The sequence below is a fragment of the Barbatula barbatula genome (assembly GCF_947034865.1).
Source record: "Barbatula barbatula genome assembly, chromosome: 2".
NCBI lineage: Eukaryota > Metazoa > Chordata > Actinopteri > Cypriniformes > Nemacheilidae > Barbatula > Barbatula barbatula.
Window position 1 is genome coordinate 2,339,495 of NC_136767.1, and position 25,806 is coordinate 2,365,300.

Consider the following 25,806-nt stretch of genomic DNA (forward strand, 5'->3'; position numbering starts at 1 on the left):
AGAGGCATGAGAGAGAGAGAGGCATGAGAGAGAGAGAGAGAGAGAGAGCGAGAGAGAGGCATGAGAGAGAGAGAGAGAGGCATGCGAGAGAGCGAGCGAGAGCGAGAGCGAGAGCGAGAGAGAGAGAGAGAGAGAGAGCGAGAGAGCGAGAGAGAGGCATGAGAGAGAGAGAGAGAGGCATGAGAGAGAGAGCGAGAGAGCGAGCGAGAGCGAGAGCGAGAGAGAGAGAACAGTGCCACCTACTGAATCATCATTTGAGAAAACACGAATACACACAATTCAGGGAAATTTGTTTACAAATGTTTTTATTTGCCACTGGTTACCCATGAAGCAATGTTGTAAGAATATTTTACTCTAGTGTAAATCTGTTTAACAAAATAAAATACACAGCAGTTTCCACCACCAAACAATATTTTCCCCCCATAATCCACTTCAAGCCCATTAAGCAATTAAACTAAGCAACCTTGAAAATATAAGCATATATATATTTATTTATAACTGTCCAACTTATTCAACAAGTTAACAGTTTGACCCAAAAAAAGGGTTTCTAGGCCTCTCCGAAACAAGAGATAATTTCAGGGGAAGAAAAAAGTCTTAGTTTGCACCTGCAGATGAAAACTACAAAAATGAGTAGCTCAATAACGTAATAATGGAAGTCTATACCGTACTTTCAACACTTCTTATCAATTTCTTATCCATTTTGTTAATCTAGATCAATTCAGACGGAAGGGAATTACAATCATAATGCTCAAGTTTGACCAAACATGAATACATTCATTGATGCACTGTAACCTTCCAACTTCCAAATCTACATTAAAGGCCATATTTAGAGTGTAAGCAACGTTGCTGCTGTCTTAAAAAACATTAATACATAAAGCGCATGGTTTAAAAGCAAATGGCAATTGTTACCTACAAAATAATTACAATGTACCCGTTGTACTACAATGTACCAGTCATACGTGAAATTTTATGAGGTCAGATTAAGAAATAAAAAACCTGAAAGCATATTCGTCATCAATTGTGATATCTAGTGACCACAGATTCCAAACCATCAATGTCTGGAGTTAAAACGAAATAAAACCTCCTACAAACTCCTAAATATATAAACTCATAACATGATAGCGCACAAAGTTCAGTAGTATTGTGTATTAAATTAATTACAGAAATGTAACTAAACAACGGTTCCGTGGATTTCTGTACATTTGTGGGAGGTTTGATATTGTTTGGGACTCCGACAAACAATTTCCAAACAATAAGAACACATCTATGGGTTTGTATAACGCCATCCACACACAGAAATCTACTGAAGAGTAACAGTCCGCAGGAACTGCTTGAGGACTAAAGAGTAAAAACAGAGGAGTGATGTGACTTTATAGTCCGTTTGTACAGTTCACTAAAGCTTTACACATTCTTTAAACTTTTTAAAATGTATAGAATTTAAACCGGTCAAATCCTAAAGCCCACACACTTCAGATCCACTCACACAAGTTCTTACCTCCTACATAACACTATAACTGTGAAATCATTTCAGGATGTGCATTGCAAGAAAGTAAATAAATCCACACGTTTTTAAACGGCAACTTGAAAGTTCATAAACAAAAATGTTTTTACCTGTAACGAAGCCTGCGTGAACTTTAATACATATCGTACACACTCGCCTCGAAAATAAACTCTCCAAAATACATTTTGTGCAAAGGACGAAAGTTTTACGGAAAAACTCCTAAGGCAAAAACATTACACAGACTATGCAAACAATAAAACTCATTCAAACACATAAATAAAAACACAAATACACTGACAATCGATTGTCTGCACATTTCGCTAAAATATTACATTCCGGGAAGCCAGATTTTACACCCAGTAGGGGTTTCTGTTGCTGCAGGGTTTTTTTGTGTCAGAATTAAGCATTTTATTCAACCTTCACTAGGAAACTATCATTTTTGGCAATGCGAGCAAAAGGTCATATTTAAGAGATACCGATGACAGGTTTTGGTCTGTAGCCACCAACATTAAGGGTTCAAATGCATCATAATATTTCAAAAACAACCAGATTCACCCTGAGCAAGCTGTAACTATGAATAGTGCAAATAGTGCTTGAGACCAGAGCCATAAACATATTCATGCACACACATATGTGATGTGAGACAAGATCATGTACCCAGCAGTTTATGTTCAAGTTACGATACTGAAAATCATATGCTGCCTCTACCTAAAGATCATCTTTATACCTGATACACAAACCTGTTTATTTACATACAATTAAAGGTCCAACGTTCACTCCTCACTAGGGGAATATTCCCCACACGATGCCCTAAAACATATCTGTACCATCCTTCACATGACATAAATGTCTCTGGCTGTTGTCACGGTAACATCACTTACATCTGCCAGTGTGAGATGACATCACCTGAGGGGGAGAGAGGCACATGTGAGGAGAGACTCCTCACACTACAGCCACTCCTGGAGTGTCTCCAGATTCGTCTCCATCCACCTCTTGTTCAGCTTGATGGTCTCTATGGCCTCCTGCATGGTCCTCAACTGAGATTCTTTGTCCCCCAGAGAGCCGAAGAAGTTTTGGACCTGGATGAGAAAGAAAAGATGTTCATTTAAAAAAAGTCTTAACCTAAAATGGAAGTTATCAAGTTTGTTTTTTGGAAACCAGACCTCCACGAGGTGGGTTTTTGTTGATAATTGACTAGTTGTGGACGTGATGAGGCTTTGAATGGCAAAGGATCCAACAGGGAACCTGACATAAAAAAATAAGAAAAATGCATATTACATTTTATATTATCCAATTTTAATGTAAATAAATGTTACAAAAATTCACATCTTTTTTTACAAAGTGGTTCTTTTGCATAAACCTGATGTTAATCATATAAAAACATACAATAATTACAAAAACAGCCAAATAAACACCTTTCCTTGCAAATTGTATCTTATGTCTAAAGTATTAAGCCAGTGGTTCTCAAACCTTTCCATTGTAAGGCCCCCTTTGTGTAGGGAGTATCGCTTTGTGGCCCCCCAAAAAAAGACTTGACTTAATTTTAATGCTTCAAAAGACCCCTGTACGATGAAAAGAAAACTCACTTGTGAGTGATCTTCTCCCAGTTTTCTTTTAAGAAATCCCAAGCGTACAGGTAGCCAGCGAAGTTCTTGCAAATTGCATTCACCACCAAAGGAAATTCTTGAGTCGGAATCACGCTTCCATCAAGACTTTTCTGTAGCATCCTAAATGTCAAAATGAAATGTAGTTGCACTGACACATAATGCAACAGAATTGTCCCTATGAAAACATACGTGGTCCAGACTTACCAGAGAATTTTCCGCACGTCCTGCGTACTGGCCAACGCTTCCAGCGCCTTATGCTTCTCTGGGTCAGAGAGGGAGTATTTATATGTTTTTAATATCTCACCCCATCCTTCTTCCGTTTGGGCAGCAACTTTAAAGACCGTTCTCGTGAGATCACTGGGAATCCTGAACACGATAGAAAGTGGAGGACGTTAGACAGTGAAGACATTATTACTGCTCTTCAAGGGTCAATCGCTGCGCAAACTTACTGATAGGTTGTGTTAGGAGCCGTCCACTGTTCATAGAGATGTTTGGCCTGTTGTTTGCAGTTGGCAATGTCGAGGGAACATGCCATCTCAAGTAAGGTGGACCTAAGGGTCATCTTTGACACAGAGTTTAACGGTTCCCATGACTGATTCTGCATCAGAATTCCGAAATGGTCCAAAATGTAACTCTGCAACAGTGAAATGTTTTAAGAGAAAACCGGCTGTGCATTCAGAAAACCATTTTACGCACTGGATGTCATACTGACCTTCATTCTGGAGACCAAGTTGAGCTCTGATCTTTTGTCCAGCAATCTGAAGATCTGACCGAGCTGGATGAGAGCTTCAGTTAGTGGAGCGGTTTCGGTCTCATTTTTGATGTACTCCATCAGATTAAAGACCTGCCTAAAGGGCACCTTCCCCAACCTGGAGACAATCCAGAAACACAAACATATTACATCGTAGCTTTAAAGGTCAACAGTGGGATCTCTAGTGGCGAGTTTGAGAACTGCAACCAATCTCGCAGTCCAAACATGACGGTGGCCACCACAGTACAAAAAGATGTTATCGGCCGAGACAGCATTTCTTCTCATGTTGACCCAGGGAAGAGATCATGCGGGCATTAGAAAGACTGTCGAAAGTGCGATTTTCTTATTTATTACATAAAAAAAGGGTCTGTGGATTTTAAGGATAAAAATAAGGATAAAAGTCAGACAGGAGCGAGGATCTGCGATAATATTATAAAGATGCGTTAGGACCCGCTGTACTAACCCCTCATTCACATTACAAGCGGCATGATCGCATTCATTTCAATGGAGAGCTGGCGACTTCACGAGACAGGAGCAGTAGCAACCGTTGGCGACCGGATGGGGCGTGTCTAGCAATGCGGCAAAGTTCAGAAATCTTCAACTTCATGCAAATGCGACAGACATAACGAAGATGGTAGAGCTAACGTTTAATTCAATTAAAAAATTCAATTTATTATTATTAACGTGATCGGTGGATTTCGTCACTCGACCCAACCGCCAAACAAAGTCTAGCGGAGAGACTCATAGATATCTATGGAGAAACTTTCCAGCAGAGACGTGGGACTGAAAGATCATCTAAACATCCCCCCAAGGAAATTGCTTTGATTTCGGATCAGTATGTGAGTAACATTGGTTTTTCTGTTTGTTAGAGCCAAGATATGTTGTATGCGGATAGAAATAGCGTATTCTAAGGTAATACAAACATAACTGTTCATTACGCAAGGTCTTTATACACCTATGAAAACGATCTTTGTACATTATATTGCATTTCTGTCAATAGATCCTACTAAAAACCCACTATTGCTCCTTTAACGGGGGGATGCAACAGTGTTTCGTGCATTCTGACTTATTTACGATGTTAAACATGCTGTCTTCTCATGCTCGACAAAAAAACGAGTTGGACGTATGACGTAGTATTTCTGCGCTCGATACACTCCCCAGGCGTTCGAATAGGTTTCGGGAAGTTTTTTTCCGGAAACTAAAGACTCTGCGGACATTTGAAGGATGCTTTAAAAAGTTGATCTACCTTGAGAGAGCAAAGACGTTATTGATGAGAGACGCTCTGTCTTTATGGGTCAGGACCTTGACATCGTTTCTCAACGCCTCGATTAACGCCTTCCAGCCCTCATTGTCATAGTGCACTATGTAGAAGCCATCGCTCCTGTAGTTGAACTTCAACCATTTCACCTTATCTGGAAGTTTCAATGTCGCTGCGAAAGATTCAAACATTAAAAAAAATCTGCTCCCCAGTTTTATTGCTCAACTGTATGCATAACTGAAATATGAAGCAATTTTTAACATGAGAGACATAAACCTGTTTTGTCCTTGAGATGGAAAACTTGCTTGCAGAGACTCGAAGCGCTACAGCTGTCATTCACATACGTCAAGGGGATGTGCCACAAGCTGCTACGAGTCAAATAAAAACATTAGATTGATTTGCGATAGTCTCATCCTTCAAATGGTAAATTCAAGTAGCTACGGTTAAAAATGTTAACAGATCTCGCCCATAATATGAAAAATGTCTACACTTAAAAGTACTGTAACCTGTGATGGGAGGTGGCATCTTCAGCATTCAGAAGGAAGTGTTCCTGAGTAAGTGTGACTTGAGTTCCGTTCCTCGTCACCGTGACCAGAGGAAAGCCCTTCTGAATGGTCCACGTGTTCATCATCTGGGCCACACTGAAGGGCTGTTTACTCACCTGCGTACAGCACGAGGCATGTCAATACACATGAATAAGAACAAAGTCATCTCAGTGGAGAAAAAAGGGTTGAGAAAAGGACTGACATTGGTAAGACTGTTCCATAAGTCTTCACTTTTTGTGTTCTGGAATTCATGCGCTTGCAAATATTCGATCACTCCTTTTCGAAACTCCTCCTCTGTCAGCGTCGAATTGAGCATGAGCAGAATTGACGCCCCCTGGTGTGGAACAAAACAGAATGAAACTGGAGCTTCTACTTCTGCTGTGCCGTATCTCAGTTCACGGGTAATTTATGACGTACCTTCTCATAAGAGACTGAGTCGAACATCTCCTCAACCTGCTGTGGTGTTTTCACTATAGAGGACACCGGATGGGATGAGTTCAGCGCGTCTTTGGCCAGGGCTTTGAAACGAACGCTTAAGAATACAGTGTCCTGGAAATGCAAAGAGACCAGCCAACTTTGAGCTTCTCGGGTGGAAAACGGTTTCCGTGACGATAATTCGTCGTAAACTATAACTTACCATGTCCAGATATGGGAAGACTGTTTCAATCGACGTATACTGCATGTATGTTGCAAATCCCTCATTTAGCCAAAGATCGTTCCACCATTTCATCGTCACTAGATTTCCAAACCACTATATGAAACAGAATGCATGCTAATATTATTTAGTACTGTCCGGGGTGCGTTTCCTAAAAGCATAGTTAGCCAACTATGGTCGCAAGTTCCGTCGTTTCAGCATAGTTCAATGATTCAGGTGTCAATCGTTTTAACGATCAGTCGCAAGCAGCATTGCAAAGTTGCGTTGTTGGAAAGTTTACAAATCACCAAGTTTGTTGATTCTTTTTAACATATCTTGTTATATAACTACCACCTAAAGCAGGTTCATGTAATCAGTGGTTAGTGTAGACAACCCACAGTGGTCATAAACATACTGTACGGCCACAGAGTCTCGTTCATGTCCTATCGTCTGTGTTGAAAACAATTTGAATGTGACTATTTTTACCATGTCATGTGAATGTTGATCTTTAGATACTTTACTACCTGGTGGGCAAGTTCATGAGCAATGACAGAGGCCACAAGTTGCTTGTCTATAGGGGAGGAATGATTCCCTACGAGCAGTGTGGCCTCACGGAATGTGATTAGTCCCCAGTTCTCCATGGCTCCAGCGAGGAAATCAGGAATGGCCACTAAATCTATTTACAGTATTCAAGAGAACTCAATCACAACAGCAGACAGACATAAACCCTTAATTTTATTATTGATCAAGCTGTTTTGCAAATCTTATAACCCTGGATGAAGATTCAGGAAAGGCTTTCTCACCCAGCTTGCTTAATGGGTAGTCAATGTCAAAGAACGTATTGTAGAACGCTAACAATTTGCCAGCCGTGTCCAGAGCGTAATAAATTTGGTCCTTCTTGTCTGGCACTGCATACACAGACACCTGTGAGACAGAAGAAAAAAAGAAGATACAGTAACACGCTACTGTTTTGAGAGATGCATCGATACTAAATTTCTCCACCGATATCCGATTATTTCCGGAGATATCTGCCGATTCTGAAGATTATATAAATAATTGTAACTTTCTGAATATTTTCAATATACAGAGCAGCAATTCATTGCATTTTCCTGTCCTCCTTTGATTTACAGGATATATCGGCCCCGATACCGATTACTGACGGATAAATGTATCGGTGCAACTTTTTTCGACACAAAAACACTGAAGTTTTTTAGGAGGACACTTACTTTAGTTTTGGAGATGTTCTTGCTGACGCTGTCGAATTCAGCCACTACAAATGCGACCAGGTAAGTGCTCATAATAACACTCTTCTCAAATTCATCTTCTAGAAGACCATTCTTTAAATCAGTGGTTTTGGCCTATAAAATACCAAACCAGTTAAGCAAGGCTGACGTACAACGTTTAACCACACAGGAAAAAGTATATTTTCATTGTTCTTCTGAAACCTCGGATGTTCGAATCTGCTTTTCAGAAAATGTTATAAAAACGCTGTACTTTTTAAATGATGAAATACTGTGTTGTCAAAGTTGACAAGGCTTTGTAATACTTTTTATTTGTTAGATATTGGCAAAACCATGTGACAAACATAATAAATATAATAATTTATATGGAGATTCAAGGTTTCAGAAGCACAGCAGTAATATGTAGTTAGTTGACAAATATAAAGAATGTGTCCTATTGTGTGACATAGCAAAAATAAAAAAAGATAAATCTTATATTGTTTATGTTATGTTAATAATTAACTAGGGGTGTGACGAGATCTTGTGGAACAAGAACTCGCGAGATCCAATGTGTTTTGCGATAACAGACGCAATTGGCATGATGGAGTGCTGGGCTTGAAATTGCGAACATTTTAGTCGCAAATGCTCCATATATTTAAGTCTATTAAGGAGCATTTGTGCGAGTACGCATTTTGTTGTGATGCGACCTGTTTTCATTACTGTACAAAACACACTAATAACTGCACAGAGTGCGTGCTGTGAGCAACAGTGACTGTACCATTTATAAAGACAACGTGATTTTCCATCCCGTAGCGCAACTTTTCCACCGTTTCTCTATGTAAATGCGCTAGACAGACGGTTTCAACATTCACGCGTCCGCAGTGCCTCGGACAGCCAGCAGCGCTTTGGGTGCGCGCAGCTGAACAGAAGCGGACTGTACATTACATTATTTTAAATACATTCACAGGCAAACTTCTCCAAAAACGGACCATATTTCTATAGATATGTGCAATGTTAGCATAATGCATGATGTGTTTATGTAGTTTTAACTGCTTCTCTGAAGGCTATGAGGCTTCAGTCAGTGGAGGAAGGAGGATTGACAGTGTGATAACTCTGCTAACACGAGCACTAAGCAAAAGCACATAGAGAAAACAACCACAGCTCTTTACTGAAAGCTGTTAAGAAAACGAAGCATAATTTGTGCAATTACTCCCTGTCAGTTGAGTTTGTGACAAAACATTTTGCAGTGTTTACATATTATTTATTATCTTCTGATTGATTTTGAGTTGTGGAGTTGAAGACGACGGTTCCCATTACTCCACGCTCTTTCACAGCGTCATCAAGCTACGCCGTATAGAACATATCTGTTCTGAATGTGAGGAGGATCTTACAAACTGGGCCTTTATAAGGACTTTTATTTTGACAGGTCGTTGGAAGACGCTTATTTTTGAGTGTGTGCTTGATAGATTCCCTTCATATAGCTTCACTCAGAAAATGTTTCTTAAATTAACTCTCGAGCAACTCTGAAGATAAAGTTAAGGTGTCCATGTCCTCATACAGCGCTGACGCAGACAAATCCATGAGAATCACACGTGTAGCACGTGTATTCACTCAGACACACAGAACAGCGAGATGGCATGTTTAAATAACAGGATTCGGCATCCACAAAAAATTGTGAAAAGAAAACAGCCCTAGACTGAATATTTGTAAATTTGTTGATTAATATGTATTTGCTTCTAATCGCAAACTATAATGTTTTTTGTTTAAATTTATTACAATTATTTAACACCATTCACACAGATTTATAATTTAGAGGTAAATCACGATTTCATGAGAAATGTTATACGTATTTGACTTTAACGTAAAGAGTATGTTAAGTAACCTTAAGTTTTATGTTTCAAACACAGATGGCGACAGAGAGTCAAACGTTACAGATTGCAGCTTTAAATTGTGACACAAAACAAAAATATACAAAATTACCTTAGGCATGTTTGAAAGACTGATGTATTTGGGTTCTCTTATCATCTTAATAAGAAAAGTGGATTTTAAAGCTGGCTCATCAAAACAAGGGAAAGCCTTGCGGGCTGCCAGGGGTTCAAACTGAGTCGCAGCCAAAACTCTAGAAGAAAATTTGAGCAGAGTGTGAAAACCTTTGAGAAGAAACTTAACTAATGAATTTACTTTATTAAAGGAACGAAGTCAATTTAAAATGAGCTCACACAACGGTTACCTTTTTGTACCAGTTGTGTCTACGTATGAACTGTTGTAGAAGCCGTCAAAGCTGGTGGAGAAATTGGCGGTGTAGATAATATTCAGAACGTATAATCCCTTCTGAAGATCTTCTGGAAATTTAATGGCGATCTGCTGCCAGGGTTTGTATTCCAGGATCTTGACCTCTTTACCTTGAAACGTGGCCTTGACTATATTCATATCCGAACTGTGCAGGACCATCTTTTTAGTCTCATCCGTGACCTGCACCGTGATGGAAACGTTGCCTCGAAAGTTCATCGTGGTCAGGTTGGGATGGAGCGAAATATCGTAATGCACGGGGAGTATGCCACCCGGTAACCTCAAGTCCGTCCACGGGAAAGGCTCTCCACTTGTGGAATTGGGATAGATGTCGTCCATGGTAGAGTTGCTTTTCTTACAGCCATTTCTGGTGAAAGTGCAGCCTGGCAGGAAGTAGATGACCGTGGCCACGGAGGCCACCAGCACCAAAATAAGAACGCACACCACTAAAGTCTTAGCTGAGAACATCGAGCACAATCCGAAGGGCTGCTGGCGGGTGTAGGATGAGGATGCGCTACGCTGGTTGGAACTGCGGTTCATGAAGGACATTCCAAGCAGCCGAGCAGAAGACTCATAGTCCTCCTCGTCTTCGTCCAGGTCATTTTCTCTCAGGCCCCGGACCAACAGGCGCGAGCTGCGGGGTTCGTAGACCACGTCGTCGGAGTCGATGGGATAGGATGGCGACTCGTTTGCCAAATCCACCACATCTGGCTCTTCCTCAAACATGCTGTTCTCGATCATGTTCCTGGGCAGTACAGCTCTCTCTGTAGGTTACAACAGAAACACAAAACCAAAATGTGAGTGACTAAAAAAGACAAATGAAAAAAGACTTCCTGTTAAGAATCAAGCTGTCGTCAAAGGCTTCGTCAAACTGCTGCTGTTTGAACTATTGGTTTGTGAAGGCAGTGTGAGTAAGGTGACCGTGAAAGATCCCAAAATGTGGCATGATTTTATTGCGTTTTCCGAGTCAGCGTGTAGAAAAATCATACGAAAATGAAACTTGAGATGAAAAGTTTTTCATGTGTCTTTTAGAGAAGTGTTGAAGATGCGCCTTTGAGAAGTTCCAGTAAATCTACCCCACATTACCGCAGCCAGACAGTACGACACAGCACAAGCCGTTTTATACCAGCTTTGTTTGAGCGATAGTCATTTTACACCTGTGTGATTTTCTCTATTCTTAAGAACACGAAAGAAATATTTTGAAAAACGTTGGTAACTAACCAATCGAGAACGGCCCCCGTTGACTCCCATGGTATGGACACAAAACCACAGAGTCATTTCTCAAAACGTGTTCTTTTGTGTGCCACAGAGGAAAATGTAATCTACAGATTCTGACCAACATGAGAGCGAATAATCATTTTTTTGGGCAAACTATTTGCTAAATTAAAAAAAAACTAATTAAACAATTAAAGGTTCAGTGTATGAAATTTCGTGGCATCCATACGGTTGCGAATTGCACCAGCGGCTCACTCCTCCCCTCCCTTTTGAAGCACAACAGCGGATGACACAGGACAAAGATGTCTTCACGTTTTTGCTTCTTTGCCGAAGGAGATCGCATATTACCGAATTGTACCGTTTTAGGTTAAATTCTTTTAAGTTTTAATTTTGTGTGACAGAACTATTTCATTCAAGCAATGAAGATACATAAAGTTTAACTTAACTTTGCATGCTGCCAGTTTCACAAGTTGAAATGTCATTGAAAAGGATTCAAGCTTTGGACATAAATCTACTATTTGAATTTCAGTTTCATTTTTTTTATTTTGCAAATATTACAAACTTTGTATCCTTAAGCCATCAATGTGTCCTGCATTAAATCATCAGACGAAACGTATCATTGTAAATCTATAACTCAAACAATAGGCCTAAACACGGATTAATATATATATACAGTATATATTTATAATAGCCCAGTTTTTTAGGTTTTTGCAACGGGGTAAAACATTGTTAGAATTAATGTAGAAATAAACAAACAAACGTAAAATAGGTCAATAAAACAGGCCGAATCTATTCTTTAAACACAGACATTTCCTTTCCTTCCATGTGACCTGTTTTTGTCAAGTTTCCCTTATCAGTGTAACTTTCATTCAGGAAGTGAACTAGAACAGAAGAACGTGATCTTATTCAGTGTTACTGACAGGAAACAAAGACGACTATTTAGTGGCCATGAAATACCTCGAGTCTCTTTTAATAAACTAAACTATGAGACAAACAATGTGAACCAGTACCACCAGCTGGACAGTGAACCACCTGTCCAAGGCCATTAAAGCACAAACAGACAACAAAATGTCACCTTGCCAAGATTATGATGAGAATAATGTCTGAGATCATCTTCATGTTTGAAGTCATGCATACAGACTGACATTGCTGGTATCAACAGAGAAGATCTGTTGACTATAAAGTCGAAAAGAAATGCTATAGTTCATATTTTATTCCGTTTTCACGTATTCAAAAACAATGAAATGACCATTCAAACCTTCAAACTTAAAGCGCACTTCAAAACAAACGTGTTTGTTTATTTACTAGAACATTTACTCAGATCTGTCTGTTAGCATGTCGGAAGTTCGCGTGCGTGTTATCTTTCGTGTATTTAACCAAATCGACTCGATGGCCAGAAACACGAACAACACCAAATAAACAGTTTACACAAAGACAGAACTGTTTCTTTAACATGCACGCAAACGTTACGTGTGTGACTTATGCGATAAGAAGCGACGCGGCTAGCGCTAGCATGTTAGCCGATAACTTTTGCTAGCGCACGGAGCAGCCGCCGGACACGAGCGGCGGTCTTACCGCTGTCAAACGGATCCATGCTTGGGTGTCAGAAGAGGACGTCTGCGGTGAAAACCAAAGTCCTCTTGGAAGATCAATCCAGGTTCAATTCCGAAAAAATCAGGCAAGAGCGCATCGGATCAACTGGTGCTACATTAGCATCGCTAGCATGATGCACAGCGTTCACATCTGCGCACTCAAATCATCCGTCTGCGTAAGAAAGAGTATCACAGAGGCATTGGCATTGCTAAAACAGTGCACACAGTTACAAGAGTCAATCACTGCTGTCTGACAAGCTTTACTTCCACGACTTCCCCTTCACTGTCCCTTTAAAGTTACTGACTGCTGTGACGCCACAATGCACTGACTCGATGCAGCCTAGATATGATCGTGTTGTCAAACAGAAACCGACACATACTGGGACCCGTTTCAGAAAGCAGGGTAAGTGCAAACTCAGAGTAAGTTAACCCCAGAAAACGGGATACTCTGGGTTTTCAGTTTCAGAACGCGAGGTATATCAAACCCGTGACCGCGGGGTAAGTCAAGCCTGTTTCAGAAATCAAGGTATCTTATACTTAGAGTGAGTAACCATAGTAACCTACTCTGTGAACCTAACCTGGTCTGGAGCAGGTTTTATTCCACTAACCCGAGGTTTGTTACAATCTCCGCCCCTTTTAGAAGCGCGAGCGGTGTTGAAATTGCCTTCGCCGTTCGTTTTTTCATTCGTTTTCCTTAATCGCGCACAAGTTCGTATCACAGACATTAAATGTCCGTTTATTCAGGAACCCGTAGATGAGGAAGCTGCATTCATTCAGAGAGAGTTACATTTACGTCGGGAGAGAATATATGGTGAAGCCACGTTTGGATGTTTTATCATATCCGGAGGATTCTTTATTTGAGCGGCACAGTTTTTCTTTACAGTCCATTAAATATATTCACACTCTGCTTCATCCTTACATCACAAACCTCTCTCGTGAATGCGCTCTTACATCTGAGCAGATTCTCTGTATGGCCTTATGTGTCTTTGCTAATGGAAGCTTTCTATATAACACCGGGGATGCAGAACACGTAAGCAAGGCAACTGTATGCACAGGGGCGCAACTACTCAGTGTTAGGGGGGTATGCAGAAACTGTTTTGGCGCCCCCCCCAAATAAAAAAGTGTGCCGGACATCATCATGTATGGGCTTGAAATAATAAAGGTTTATTTTAAAAGTATATCAGACAGCTACTGTAAGCCTACCATAATTATATGGTATATGGACACAAATATATAAAAATGTATTCATGGAAATTTCTCTGCCATTTCTTTCTTTTTGCCGTATCTAAATAGTACCGATCCGTACCGAAACGTGACACAAGTGTATCGTATCGAACCGAAACCTGAATTTTGTGAACCATTACACCCCTACCTTTTCCATATTAATAATATTAAGAAATTAATCTGTTGGTATCAAGTATCAAGTTGGTATCAAGCTCCCTCTACACTTCCACCTAATGTTAGACCTACCTGTTGCTTTCCCCTGTCTTTCCTGATCCACCATCCTCACACCTGAATAAAATGAACTTTGCTGTTAAATATAGCAGCCTTAATTAAAATTTTCAAATCAGCCTAGGGATGGCATCAGATAAGACAACTATTATGCAGTAAGGTTGTGCTAATGTTGAAATTACATTAACATTTGGGATTTTAAAAAGTACAAATATGACACACACACATACATATAGAAAAGTAATTACAGGGTCACATCTCTCTCTGTTTAAAGGTCTGTGCTGATATATATATACATACATACATGCATACACATATAGCACAGATCTTTAAAGAAGGAGAAATGTGGCCCTAATAACAGCTTCCATGTCACCCAGCAGATGTAAAGCAGCCTGTATGTCTGACAGCACAGCTGAGCTAACATGAAGCTAATGGTAAATAAAAACCATGATAAACCAGCCTTATTGCATTAGGAATGTTTTCCAGCTTCTAGTCATTTATTGTGCATGCTACCTTATATTTACTGGTTCTTATTTTACTTTCATAAAATTGAGATATGTCATACATGGCATTGGTACAATAGGGTTTAACCAAAATATAAATGTAGATATCAGCAGCAACATTATTTTGCATTAAGCTAGCATAGACTTGCCAGTCAATTTTTATATTTGCAAGCCTCCAAGTTTGGTAGCAAATCTATTCATGATTCCACGGTCGGGTGCTCAGCAAGCTCGCTAGCTAACGTTAGTCTGTTAACATGAATATTGTATTTACAAGAATAGACGTCACATTCTAATTCTAACCTGTTGCCTTTCACCATCCACGTATTTAGCTGCTGTCGCATCCCTTGACAGGCCATATCCTTTTTCCATCTTTCTTTTTCTATTTTTAGCCCCGAAGGCTTTTTTGGTTTATCCATCTTTTTCAAATTCAAATTTCAACGACAACTCACTGACGTTACTCCGTACTTAACGTAACTCACGGCGCCCCGCCGACTCGCGATATTACCCTTCTATGTCTAAATAAATTATATGATGGAATCTTATGAGGGCACCGGTGCCGCCTAGCCTGTTAGTCCTCTTAAATGTATATAACTTTTTATATATACAATAACTTATATAAATTTTATAAAAATGTATATAACTTATTATTTCACATTTTTTAAACCATCGCGTTGGCGCCCCCCAATGGTGCTGCGCCCCTATGCGCCGCATATAGCGCATACCCACTTTTTGCGCCACTGTGTATGCAGAGCAGTAAGAAAAGTGTGCATCGCTCTCAAGCACTTTATATACATTTGTGTTAAGTTTCCTGTGAGAGCCATCAAAGAGGAGTTTCATAGGATTGCAGGTGAATGGTGAACGTCTTTCTGAATAAGCTGATCAAATAAATGTGCTCTTGCTGCCACCTCTAATAATTCAAATACCCTTTAGGATTTCCCAATGTGATTGGGTGCACATTTAAAAGGTCTCACTCGCCCCGCTCTGCGCGGGCTTCGAACTGCCGTCGGTCTGAACGAGAGACGGGCGCTCTAACCACGAGCCTAACGACCACAGTCCCTATTGCATCTGTCGCTAGAGGATCTCTAGCTGGCCTCCATTAGACATAGCTGGAGCAGGGGCAAGCATGGCCAGTTTTTTGTCTTCTATAGCCACAGTGCTCGGTTCTCATATCCTCATAACTTTTAAGGCCAGTTTATTAAATATATCAAACATTTCCCAGTCAGGCATCCTACTAGCAAGAGCATTTAAACTCACCGGACTGAATGATGTTTTTATATTTCCTTTCCAGCTGCTGCCATGTTCTTTTTATTGCAGAAGGATTGCACCTACATGACAAAAAATCGTAGGTATATATGTTTATACATATACGATACGATATACATAATATATATATAATAAACGGAGCGCTTTTTGTCACGTGGCGTTGCCATGGTGAATCGTGTTATCTTCGCTCAATTGATGATGGCTTTTTAAAGCCGCGGTGAACACGAGTAACCTCGGGTGAACTTACTCAGAGTGGATTGAACTGATTGAAACCAGCTGTTCTGAAACAGAAAACTCAGAGTAGCGGTTATCTGAGTAAATCAACTCAGAGTTCATATTTTAACTCAGTGTTGCTTGAACCTCCTTATTGAAACGGGTCCCTGACATCTCAAAAGGTCAATGAATGAAAATGAACAACTTTAAATAAACACAAGTAGGATATCAAATAAAAACACAAGTCGTTTACAATTCATACCAATGGCTCCATATTCTGCTTGATTTAATTGGTTTGCAGGCTCCATGCGATGAGATTGGTGCCATGCTCAAGAAAAACTGCGTTAGTATCACAGTCAAGCAATTCTTACAATCACATGCACATCATTTTACTGGCAGTGACTGTTGCTCTGTGAATGCACACTACAATAGACTGGTGCATTTTTAAGGGCCTGCAGTGTGCAGCACATTTGGGAATCAATGGAACAGTCATACATTATATTGCGCCATTTTGCACTGAAGTAGCTCTGGTGAAAACGTCAACTACCAGGAAAGAATGAAAAATGTATTGAAATAATACAATAATGACATTGTATGAAGAGTGTTTGAGATATAACAGCAAAAAGGCCCACTATCGAGTGAAAAAGAAAAATGAATGAATGTTTGTTTATACACGTGTTTTGACTGATAGAATTAACACGGGGAGGTGCGGCAATACTGCCCACTAGCGACAGTGACAGCAATCCTAAATCCTTTACGCGTTAGTTACACTAACATATTATAAAAACATTTGAATTTGTCTTGGATGTGTGATCAAATATTGAAACATACTTTGGATGAACTGGAATGACATACACCTTAGGTCCCAGTGTCCCCTACGTGGATGTGAATAAACAAAAATTGAAACATTGTTTCCAGAGACCGTTTTTATTACCCAAAACTCATTTTCAGTTCATTTTCATGTTCAAGTATTTGTATGTGTGCCACAGACTTATAGACAATCTACTATTCACATTAGTTCAAAAGCTGAAAAGAAAACAATCAGAGAACGCAAATGCAAAACTGTAAAATTGCATTTATCTTACCAAAGAATTCAAAACTCACACTCAATGCTATTTGCCAAAACAAACTCAAGATAAAAACCCCTAACATAATAATAGAAAACTTGTGTCAATAAGTAAAGTCGATTTTTTGATTTGCTTATGCAACTGAACAGCAAAACATTGTTCCATCATACATCATAAGATTTTAGAGATTTTGGTCTGTGTTTCTGTTTTTAATTGAGGCTTTTCTGTAACCAAGACCTCATGGTCTCTAAGTTTCTTGTGAGCCAGAGAATATTTTTTTCCACGTTCTCTGTAGCCACTTGAGTGATACGCAGCTGAGATACCTGCTCTGCGATAGACCTGAAGAAATCCTCGACCTTAACGCACACAAAGAAATACTGACACTGTAAGTAACTATTCAAACATTTAATCAGAATGATCAAAAATATACCCACCTCGTTCAACTCCTCCGTGGAAGAGAACTGAGTCACAGTGCCAGCAATGATGCTTCTGATTCCGAAAGATCCCAGCGGAAACCTGTGATAATCAGATGATAAGAACTTTCTAAATCTTATATTCATAACAGAGAAAAAATAACAAGCAAATAGTGTAAATGAAAAGATCAAAATAAATGGACTGCACCTACTTATCAACCAGTTCATTCCAGTGTTTCTTCACAAAGTCCCATGCTAGAAAATGACCGACTGGATTTCTGGCTACCATGTATATAAGTGAGGGTAAATCTTGTGTTTTTATTACGGTTCCATCCAATCCCAGCTCCAACAATCTACGGAAAAACATACAAAGGCATGGCATGATATTAAACCTTATACTGTAACTATCTTTAAATATGCAACCATCCGGGATATTTTCTAAAAACCACGGTTACCGTTCTCTTGAAGCTTTCTCAAAGTTATCACAACACAGTAACATTTTACACAGCCTTTTATAAATGTGATTTCATAGCTGATCATCTGATGTTAGAAAAACATATTTTTAGAACATATGTTGTTTGGTTTTCTGGGAAATGTTTGTCGATGAATGGAAACGAAGAAATGTAAAGCGTGTGTTGACAACCGTGTACCTTGACAGTTTTTCAGAATCCTTGCTGTTTGCTAAAGCGGAAAGAAATTTCCTTTTCTCTGTTTCACACATGGAGATGGAGTACTTTTCTTGGAGGTAAGCCCAGCCACTGTCATCCTGAGCTCCAATCATGTAGACTGTCTCCGACACATCGGTGGGTAAGCTGTATCATTTGGAAACCAAATTTCACAAATTTAGAAACATACTGCCATCATTATTTTATTTTATTACAGTGGACAAGTGTCCAATACCCATTTTATCATGCACCCTGCTGAAATGATGATGTATTATTCATGTCATATAATAGCCTTAATACACACACAGGGCATGATTTCCATGTATTCCTATTATAATATTGCAGACACACAAGTTACCTGATTGTAGCGTTTGATTCCACCCAGCCATCATACAGTTGTTTAGCCTTTTCCAAGCAGGGCTGAAATCCCAAATCACATGCGAGTGAGAGAACCTCTTCGCGCAGCCTACGGTCTGAAACCATCCCATCATCGCTCCATGACTGCCTGTCGATCACATCTCTGAAATACTGCAAGATGTAGGTCTACAGGAAAAAACAAGACCGCAAGATAAGAACATTTTGGAGGATGACGTTTGATCAGGAAATTACCTAAGCAAGAAAATTTGAGATGAGATCTCTTTAATTTATTTCTCACAGACATCAATGAGATTAAACTGAAAAAAAGTCGCGTGTGTCTCATATATTTCTCCTGAGAAGAAATCTCACAAAGGTCTCTTTCAAAGTTTCAGAAGAGATCTCACATTGTCAAAAACTGAACTCAGATTTGTCCAAAGTCAATATTATTGAAAACCTCAATAGGAATTGAAATATTCTTCATATATTTGATCCACATCCAAATGATACTATTCATGTATTTTAAAGAGTGTCACATTTGTTTCTATTTTTATTTCTCCTAAGCAATTTTAGGAGAAACAGCTGAGACTGAGCAAGAGAGAATTCAATAAAAATCTCCCGAGATATGAAATAGTGATCTATAAAAGATCCTATTCTGGGTACTTCAATTGAAACCAAATGAATGACTCTTGTGTGGAGGAATTAAGGACAGTGAATTAGATTAGACGCGCTCTTGTCATACCTTGAGATTTCGAGTAACATCAACTATGTTTCTCTTCTCAATCAGTTTATAGAATGCCTGTAGATATCCGAGCCCTTGAAGGAGAGGCACGTTGTGGGTTTCTGATTTGAGGTATCCGATCAGATCCAACGCCTTGTCAAGTGACAGACGCCCTGCACTTAATATGACAAAAAGATCACTTGCCAACTGAGCTCATGGAATATAGAGATGCAGTTTAATACGGAATTTCCGTATTAAACGGAGAAAATAAGTGTGCTTATAATCACAGCCAGTTCCATGGGGACGGTGAATCACAAGGTCACTTACGTGACTAGCTGAAATGCATTGTGAATGAGGTTGGCTCTGTCCTTGAAGCTCAAAGCCGTGTGGTTTACTCGCAGGAGCTCCGTCAGGACGTTCCAGCCGTCGTCCTCATAATGGACAATGTAGTATCCATTCATATCAATGTTGAGTTTGACCCACAGTACATCTTCTTCCATTGTCAACACATCTGGGTTAAACATATTGACATGTGTTAAATGTACAATGCAAAAGATGTTCTTCAGATGCTTCACAAAAGATTAAATGAACGACTGTAATAGTTAAAGGGATAGTACACCCAAAAATTAACATCCTGTCATCATTTACTCACCCTCACCCAGTGTTCCATCACTGTAAAGAATTATTGGTTCTGTTGAACATAAAATAAGATACTTTGAAGAATGTAGGACACCAGTTCTGGGGCACCATTGACCTGCATTGATAGTTTTCTTCCCTACAATAAAATTCAATAGTGCCCCAAAACAGTTTGCTTACAAACGTTCTTCCACATATCTTTCTTTTTTTCACGGGTTTGGAACACCTTGAAGGTGGGTAAATGATGACATAATTTTCATTTTTGGGTGAGTGAAATTTTTGTATGAACAAGAAGTCGTACAGGAGACCGCCATCGCATCAGTTTGGGATTATACGAAGAGACAACCGTATTTGTGAAAAAAAAGAATGTGTATTGTCCTCAAGTCATACCTGATTTTGTCTCCAAGATGTGTTTGATCTCATGATCAGAGTGGCTTGTTTTATATGTCAAAGGGATGTGCCACAGAAAGCTTTTGAGAAGAATATTTATACCGTCATGACAGCACTTTTACATGCCTATAAATAATAAACATAGGAGGAATGCAAAAATGCCGCTACCCGCTTTGCAGAGAATCCCATAAGGGGTCATTGGGTTGGACTATCTTTAAGAAGCGCTCTTGCCCGATATAAAGTTTCCTTCCCTGACGCTTCACAGTCACCAGCGGTATGCCTTTCTGTAGAGTCCATGTGTACATCATTTGCTTCAGGTCTATGTGTTCCCCTGCAAAAGAATACTAGATACCAAACAAAGACGTTCAGAATGGGAATTCACTCATAACGTCTTTTATTCAGTATTTGTGAAGTGCTGTGAATTTAAAGCAGCTATCATCAGATATTTTATTCACGATGTGAGTGACATATTTACCGCATTCTTGGTGGCTTGTGCGCTGCTGTAACAGTGTTTTCCTGAAGTAAAATCCTCCTCAGAACACGTCTGTACAGAGAAGATGGTTTGAGTTTTTGACACGAGGCTGAATTATACGTTAAACAGAAAAAGGCAACGAATGATGTAGTGGTGTACGTTTATCAGACTGTCCCACAGGTCTTCATTTCGGGCATTGCTGTATCTGAACCTCCTGAGGTACCGAATGATGCCACTCTGAAAGCCCTCATCCGTCAGAAAGTTCCTCAGCATATGAAGAATACACGCTCCCTTAAACATTCATTGACAAAACAGATCAATAAAGCTGGTATTATGCTGAATAAAGCCAAGACGATTTATTTTATTACCTTGTCATAGGACACGGTATCAAACATTTCTTTGATCTGGGTTGGATTCTCGGCTACACTGGAAATTGGCCTAGAAGAATTAAGAGAATCACGTCCGATAGCTCCAAAACACGTGTCTAGGAAATTGTCCTCCTAACATGCATTAGAAAAGTAGAGAAGTATTGACATATACATTTATTTTGAAGCATGTTTTTTTGCAACTGAAAGTGGAGATTTTTTAAGTTTGCACCTACAACTTTAAGCTCTGGATATACCGCCTCAACAGAGACAAATTCCATATATCGTGCAAAGCCTTCGTTTAGCCAAATGTCATTCCACCATTCCATGGTGACCAGGTTTCCAAACCACTGGAGAGAAAAAACAGGAGCAAAGTGGATTTTATTGCTTACTTGACATATCATAATTATTAAGGAAAGTTCACCAAAAAATAAAAATTCTCTCATCGTTTATACACCCTCGAGTTGTTCCAAATCTGTATAAATGTATTTGTTCTGATGAACACAGAATGTTTTTCCAATGGTGGCCAAGAACTGTTTGGTTACTGACTTTCTTCCACATATCTTTCTCCGTGTCCATCAGAACAAAGAAATGTATACAAATTTGAAACGGCTTGAGGGTGAGTGAATGGATTTTGGATGAACTGTTCCTTTAAGAATAGTAATTCTTTATTTATCTTTCACAGAAAGTGCAGTTTCGCTATACTTGATGAGCCAGCTCGTGTCCTATCACCATGGTAACCCAGAGCTTATCAGAGGCCGACGAGATGTCAGGGTTGTACAGGAGCGAGGTTTCCCTGTATGTAGTCAAACCCCAGTTCTCCATAGCGCCTGACTGGAAATCTGGAATAGCTATCAGATCTGGCAGAGATCATAAAATCAACGGCGTGAATAAAAGAAACTACCTATAAATTATGGATTAAAGAAAAGAAAGATGCCAGACGTACTCACCCAGTTTTGGCAGCGGATAAAGTATGTTGAAATATTGTTCATAAAACTCCAAAAGTCTGAGGGCGGCCTCAAGAGCATAGTGTGTCTGATGCCATTTCTCTGGAACGGAGTAGATAGAAACCTTTGGGAGAAGACAAAACGGCTTTGTTAAGAATTCTAAAGTGATGGTCTATTTCACAATAAAAGTACGCTAACTTTAAATCGGATGCTCAGTTTACATTAGAATTAAGGAGGACTTGTGAAGTTGTAACAGCGATAGAATGTTCTTTTCTATATATTGATATATTATGTCAATACATCAAATGATTTACTTTATATCACATCAAATTGGATTATTAATATTTCTTTTACATTTAAGAGTAGTCAATGTAAATTTTAGTCAATTCATTGAATGAAAAATGCTTTAGGAGCTATGAAGTGACAAGAATTCTAAATAATTTGAAAATCGTTAAAAATGTTCATTAATTAAATTAATTCAAATGAATTGTATTTTGTCATAACATTATAATATAAATCGATAAGTTGTGACAGTTATACTTTGGTGTACAACATTTGTTTTAAAAATATTCATTCACAATTTAAGTTTTAGAGAATGGACTTTTCAACGGCAGTGCACAAGATGATTGATAGGAGTATTTGATCAGACTCCTCCCACCTTGCATTTAGCTTCAATTGCCCATCATGTTACTCGGTTTACTCACGGTTATTCCAGTTCCAGTTATTCCACTAACAGATTTAAAGTCGCAAACGACGAAGGCCAACAGGTAGGAGCTCATCCTCACACTGGCTTCGAAATGATCTTCAAATAAGCCATTCTCAATTTCAACAGTTTTTTCCTGCAAAATAATACGATTGTTTTCATGCCTTTTTTATCATGCAAATTAGTCTGTATCGAAACATACAGATTTACTGTATGTGATAAGCTTACTAGTGGCATGTTGGACAGAGATATGTGTGATGGTCCTCTTCTTATTCGGACACTGTAATTGGCTTTAAAAATGGGCTCATCAAAACATGGCAATGCCATTCGGGCAGATGTAGGCTCAAAGTGAGTGGATGCCAGGACCCTGTGAAAAAACAGGTATGATTTATATATAATTTCATATGATTTATGCAATATACGTATTAGTCATTTTAGAAATACCTTGTTTCTCCTCCTTTTGTCCTATAGGTACTTTTATAAAACCCATAGAACCCCTCACTCAACGCAGCACCAAACTCCAAATAAAGGAAGTACTTTTCGCCCGAGGTCAGGATTTTTGGAGAGAAGATGGCGATCTGTTCATGCGGAGGATATTCCAACACAGGGAGCACTTTATCTGATAGGTGAGCTTCACCTTCATCCAAAACCGTGGCTGTGAAGATCTTAAGGTTCTTGCTGTGCAGCACGACCCAATTTGTGTTGTTCTTGACATCGATTTCAATCTTCACAGAACCATTGAACGTTAAAGTGGTAAGATTGGGATGGATTAGTAAATGGTAATGGACTGGCACTATGTAGCTTGGCAGGCGGACTTTACTCCATGGAAAAGGTAGACCGTTTGTTGCCAGATTGTCAACCACAGAATTACTGATATCAGACGGGACACAAAACTTCAATTTTAGAAAGAACGTGATGAAAACTAAAAGATGCATGTTGGAAATTGACTTGGGTTTGGTTTGATTTTGACAGTGGAATGGTTGGACATCTGCACTCACTGCATCCTGTAGATAGACATGGAAATTCATTTGTTTTGTTAAAAAAGACGAAAAAGTATCTCATTTTATGTCACGCAGAAAAATTGCCAACGTGCCTTGAAAAATAAAATGCACAAGAGCAAGCGTTCTTAAAATAACAAGCATGCCAACAGAGCCGTGCTGACGGTTCTCCATTGACCTCACTATCACAACACACTGCAATGTGATACGGCACCCTGTTTACGTTCTTACAGTACAAACACTCCTTCTCTTCAAACTGTACACGATCTGTGTAAAGTAGGAAGGGGGCATCCGTCCAAACAAACGGCAAAACAGACATTGCAAATGAAGTATTACACCCAATGTTGTCTTTACCTGGATTTCAGCTGTATCACTGCGGGTGCTGCTTTCATTTTCTATTTCATTTGTCCTGCCCACAGTTTCCTGCTTCACGGCAGCAGCTGCTGACTCTGTTCTGCCTGACTGTGGATCTCAACTCAAATGACAACAGTGGGGCTTAAGCCAAAGGACAAAAGAATGACCTAGTGACACCACGAGCAGACAGATGACAAGTAAACAAAATTGTAACGGGAAAAATATCTATGACTTGTTTGCTTTTGCTAGTAATCTGTAGACTGTTTGTTTATTGGTACAATCATATACTATAGCCTACTAATCATTATATACTTCTATACATAGAAGTAATATTCACATTTGATTTACAGTAGCACCATGTTTGTATGAATAAAACAGAATACAAATAATTAATTTCAATGATTTGAAATGATGGAGAATGCCTCATAGACCCGTTTGCTACACAATATGTTTGGTCCATCGTTATTTAAAGGGACAGTGTGTCATTTTATGGATGATCTATTGACAGAAATGCAATATAATATACATGTCTATGGGCCCTATTTTCACGATCTAACGCATGTTTTAAAGCGCGTGTCCGAATCCACTTTTGCTAGTTTAAAGGCAGGAAAACGATCTAAACGGGTTGTCCCGATTCTCTTAATGAGTAATGGGTGTTTTTTGGGGCGTAAAGTGCAATAAACCAACCAGAGTGTCATCTTTCATTCTCTTTAAGAGCCAGTTGCGCTCGCACCATGGCGGATTCGCTTTTTACACGGTTGAATTCGGAAGAGCAGACACTTCTCCAGAAAGGAAACGCGAGCGAGAGTTTAACACAAGTCGGATTTTTATCTTTATGTCCACAATAATAATCTTTTACATTGTAATATAAATATTTGTCATTATTGTGTGCTTCTGCGCACCCCTCTGTGTGTATAAGCAGAATGTACGAGCGCTCTTTAAATAACAAAAAAATATTGCGTCCAAAATATCAAGTCCATTGACTTTAGACCAGGTTTGAGTCGGTCTATGGCGCAGTCCATTTTCAGTTCCTCAAAATAACAATGCGCCTGAGCACACCTCTTTTTTAGACTATCACGCACATAGGCGCACAAACGAGCGTAAGATGCATTTGCTATTTAAACAACGCGGCTCAGGACAGGAAAATTAGATCTGCGTCGGGCTGAAACTAGCAAAAGCACTTGCGCCGTATTTCACCCGGTGTACGATAGGGCCCATCTTCAGAGGTGTATAAAGACTTTACACTTTGAAGCGTTATCTTAGAATGAGATGTTTCTATCTACATTCAGTACACCGCAGGTCCCTTTGCATGGAATTCCCTGTGTTGTTTCTACAGTAGCTCTAAACGGACAAGCTGCTCTACAGAGCGTTGTACAAATGATTATATAAGTAAAAATATTCTTTGAAAGTGCATCTTTCTTTATTCCATCCAGATGTACGAAGGTGCAGGTACAGCCGTTGGTGTTGATATTATCAGTCCCTCACCGCAGAGTAAACCAACACTGAACAGGTGTGACAATGAAACATATTCTCACATATACGCCTAGAAATGTGTACTACTGTACATAACTCCATTTACTTTTAATGTGTGTCTTTTAATTGAAATACACACTGTTCATACGTCTAATAAATATTTGGAAATTGAAATGATGGTGGCATACTTTACTGTAGCAGTTCT

At 39.3% G+C, this 25,806-nt stretch overlaps 2 protein-coding genes across 4 annotated transcripts; both read right to left on the reverse strand.

Annotated features, from left to right (window-relative positions):
* Nucleotides 1–281: 281 nt before the first annotated feature.
* lnpep (leucyl/cystinyl aminopeptidase) lies at nt 282–12,964 on the reverse strand. Of its 2 annotated transcripts, none has more exons than XM_079476656.1 (18): nt 12,596–12,964; nt 9,747–10,569; nt 9,497–9,635; nt 7,523–7,654; nt 7,100–7,220; nt 6,821–6,972; nt 6,300–6,413; nt 6,080–6,211; nt 5,865–5,996; nt 5,624–5,778; nt 5,394–5,482; nt 5,106–5,289; nt 3,821–3,977; nt 3,558–3,742; nt 3,313–3,474; nt 3,088–3,228; nt 2,665–2,746; nt 282–2,580 (listed from the first exon to the last, which is right to left on the reverse strand). In XM_079476656.1, the coding sequence occupies exons 1-18, from the start codon at nt 12,612–12,614 to the stop codon at nt 2,449–2,451; spliced, it is 3,051 nt and encodes a 1,016-aa protein (XP_079332782.1). In that variant the 5' UTR covers nt 12,615–12,964; the 3' UTR covers nt 282–2,448. The 2 variants fall into 2 exon arrangements, with proteins under 2 accessions (XP_079332782.1, XP_079332781.1); XM_079476655.1 differs by having other exon boundaries at nt 5,394–5,485.
* Nucleotides 12,965–16,957: 3,993 nt separating this feature from the next.
* On the reverse strand, nt 16,958–24,187 carry erap2 (endoplasmic reticulum aminopeptidase 2). Of its 2 annotated transcripts, none has more exons than XM_079476682.1 (19): nt 24,129–24,187; nt 23,221–23,780; nt 23,005–23,143; nt 22,778–22,912; nt 22,077–22,197; nt 21,832–21,986; nt 21,363–21,476; nt 21,130–21,261; nt 20,921–21,052; nt 20,765–20,833; nt 20,458–20,633; nt 20,290–20,369; nt 19,591–19,774; nt 19,285–19,441; nt 18,547–18,731; nt 18,174–18,335; nt 17,736–17,876; nt 17,545–17,626; nt 16,958–17,466 (listed from the first exon to the last, which is right to left on the reverse strand). In XM_079476682.1, exons 2-19 carry the CDS (start codon nt 23,709–23,711, stop codon nt 17,320–17,322), a joined length of 2,802 nt encoding a protein of 933 aa, XP_079332808.1. In that variant the 5' UTR covers nt 23,712–23,780; nt 24,129–24,187; the 3' UTR covers nt 16,958–17,319. The 2 variants fall into 2 exon arrangements, with proteins under 2 accessions (XP_079332808.1, XP_079332807.1); XM_079476681.1 differs by lacking the exon at nt 24,129–24,187 and adding an exon at nt 24,006–24,092.
* Nucleotides 24,188–25,806: the final 1,619 nt, after the last annotated feature.

What these genes read in the sequence shown, in the direction of transcription:
- lnpep (XM_079476655.1), bottom strand. An exon ending in AGAACATCTCCAAAACTAAA is followed by an intron (nt 7,221 to 7,522) that starts GTAAGTGTCCTC and finishes TCTGTCTCACAG; the next exon opens with GTGTCTGTGTATGCAGTGCC. An exon ending in CCATCTCAAGGACAAAACAG is followed by an intron (nt 5,290 to 5,393) that starts GTTTATGTCTCT and finishes AATCTTTCGCAG; the next exon opens with CGACATTGAAACTTCCAGAT.
- erap2 (XM_079476681.1), bottom strand. Translation starts at nt 24,065, where the DNA reads ATGCCCCCTTCCTACTTTACACAGATCGTGTACAGTTTGAAGAGAAGG. An exon ending in GATTCTGAAAAACTGTCAAG is followed by an intron (nt 17,877 to 18,173) that starts GTACACGGTTGT and finishes GTTTTTCCGTAG; the next exon opens with ATTGTTGGAGCTGGGATTGG. An exon ending in CCACGGAGGAGTTGAACGAG is followed by an intron (nt 17,467 to 17,544) that starts GTGGGTATATTT and finishes GTGTGCGTTAAG; the next exon opens with GTCGAGGATTTCTTCAGGTC.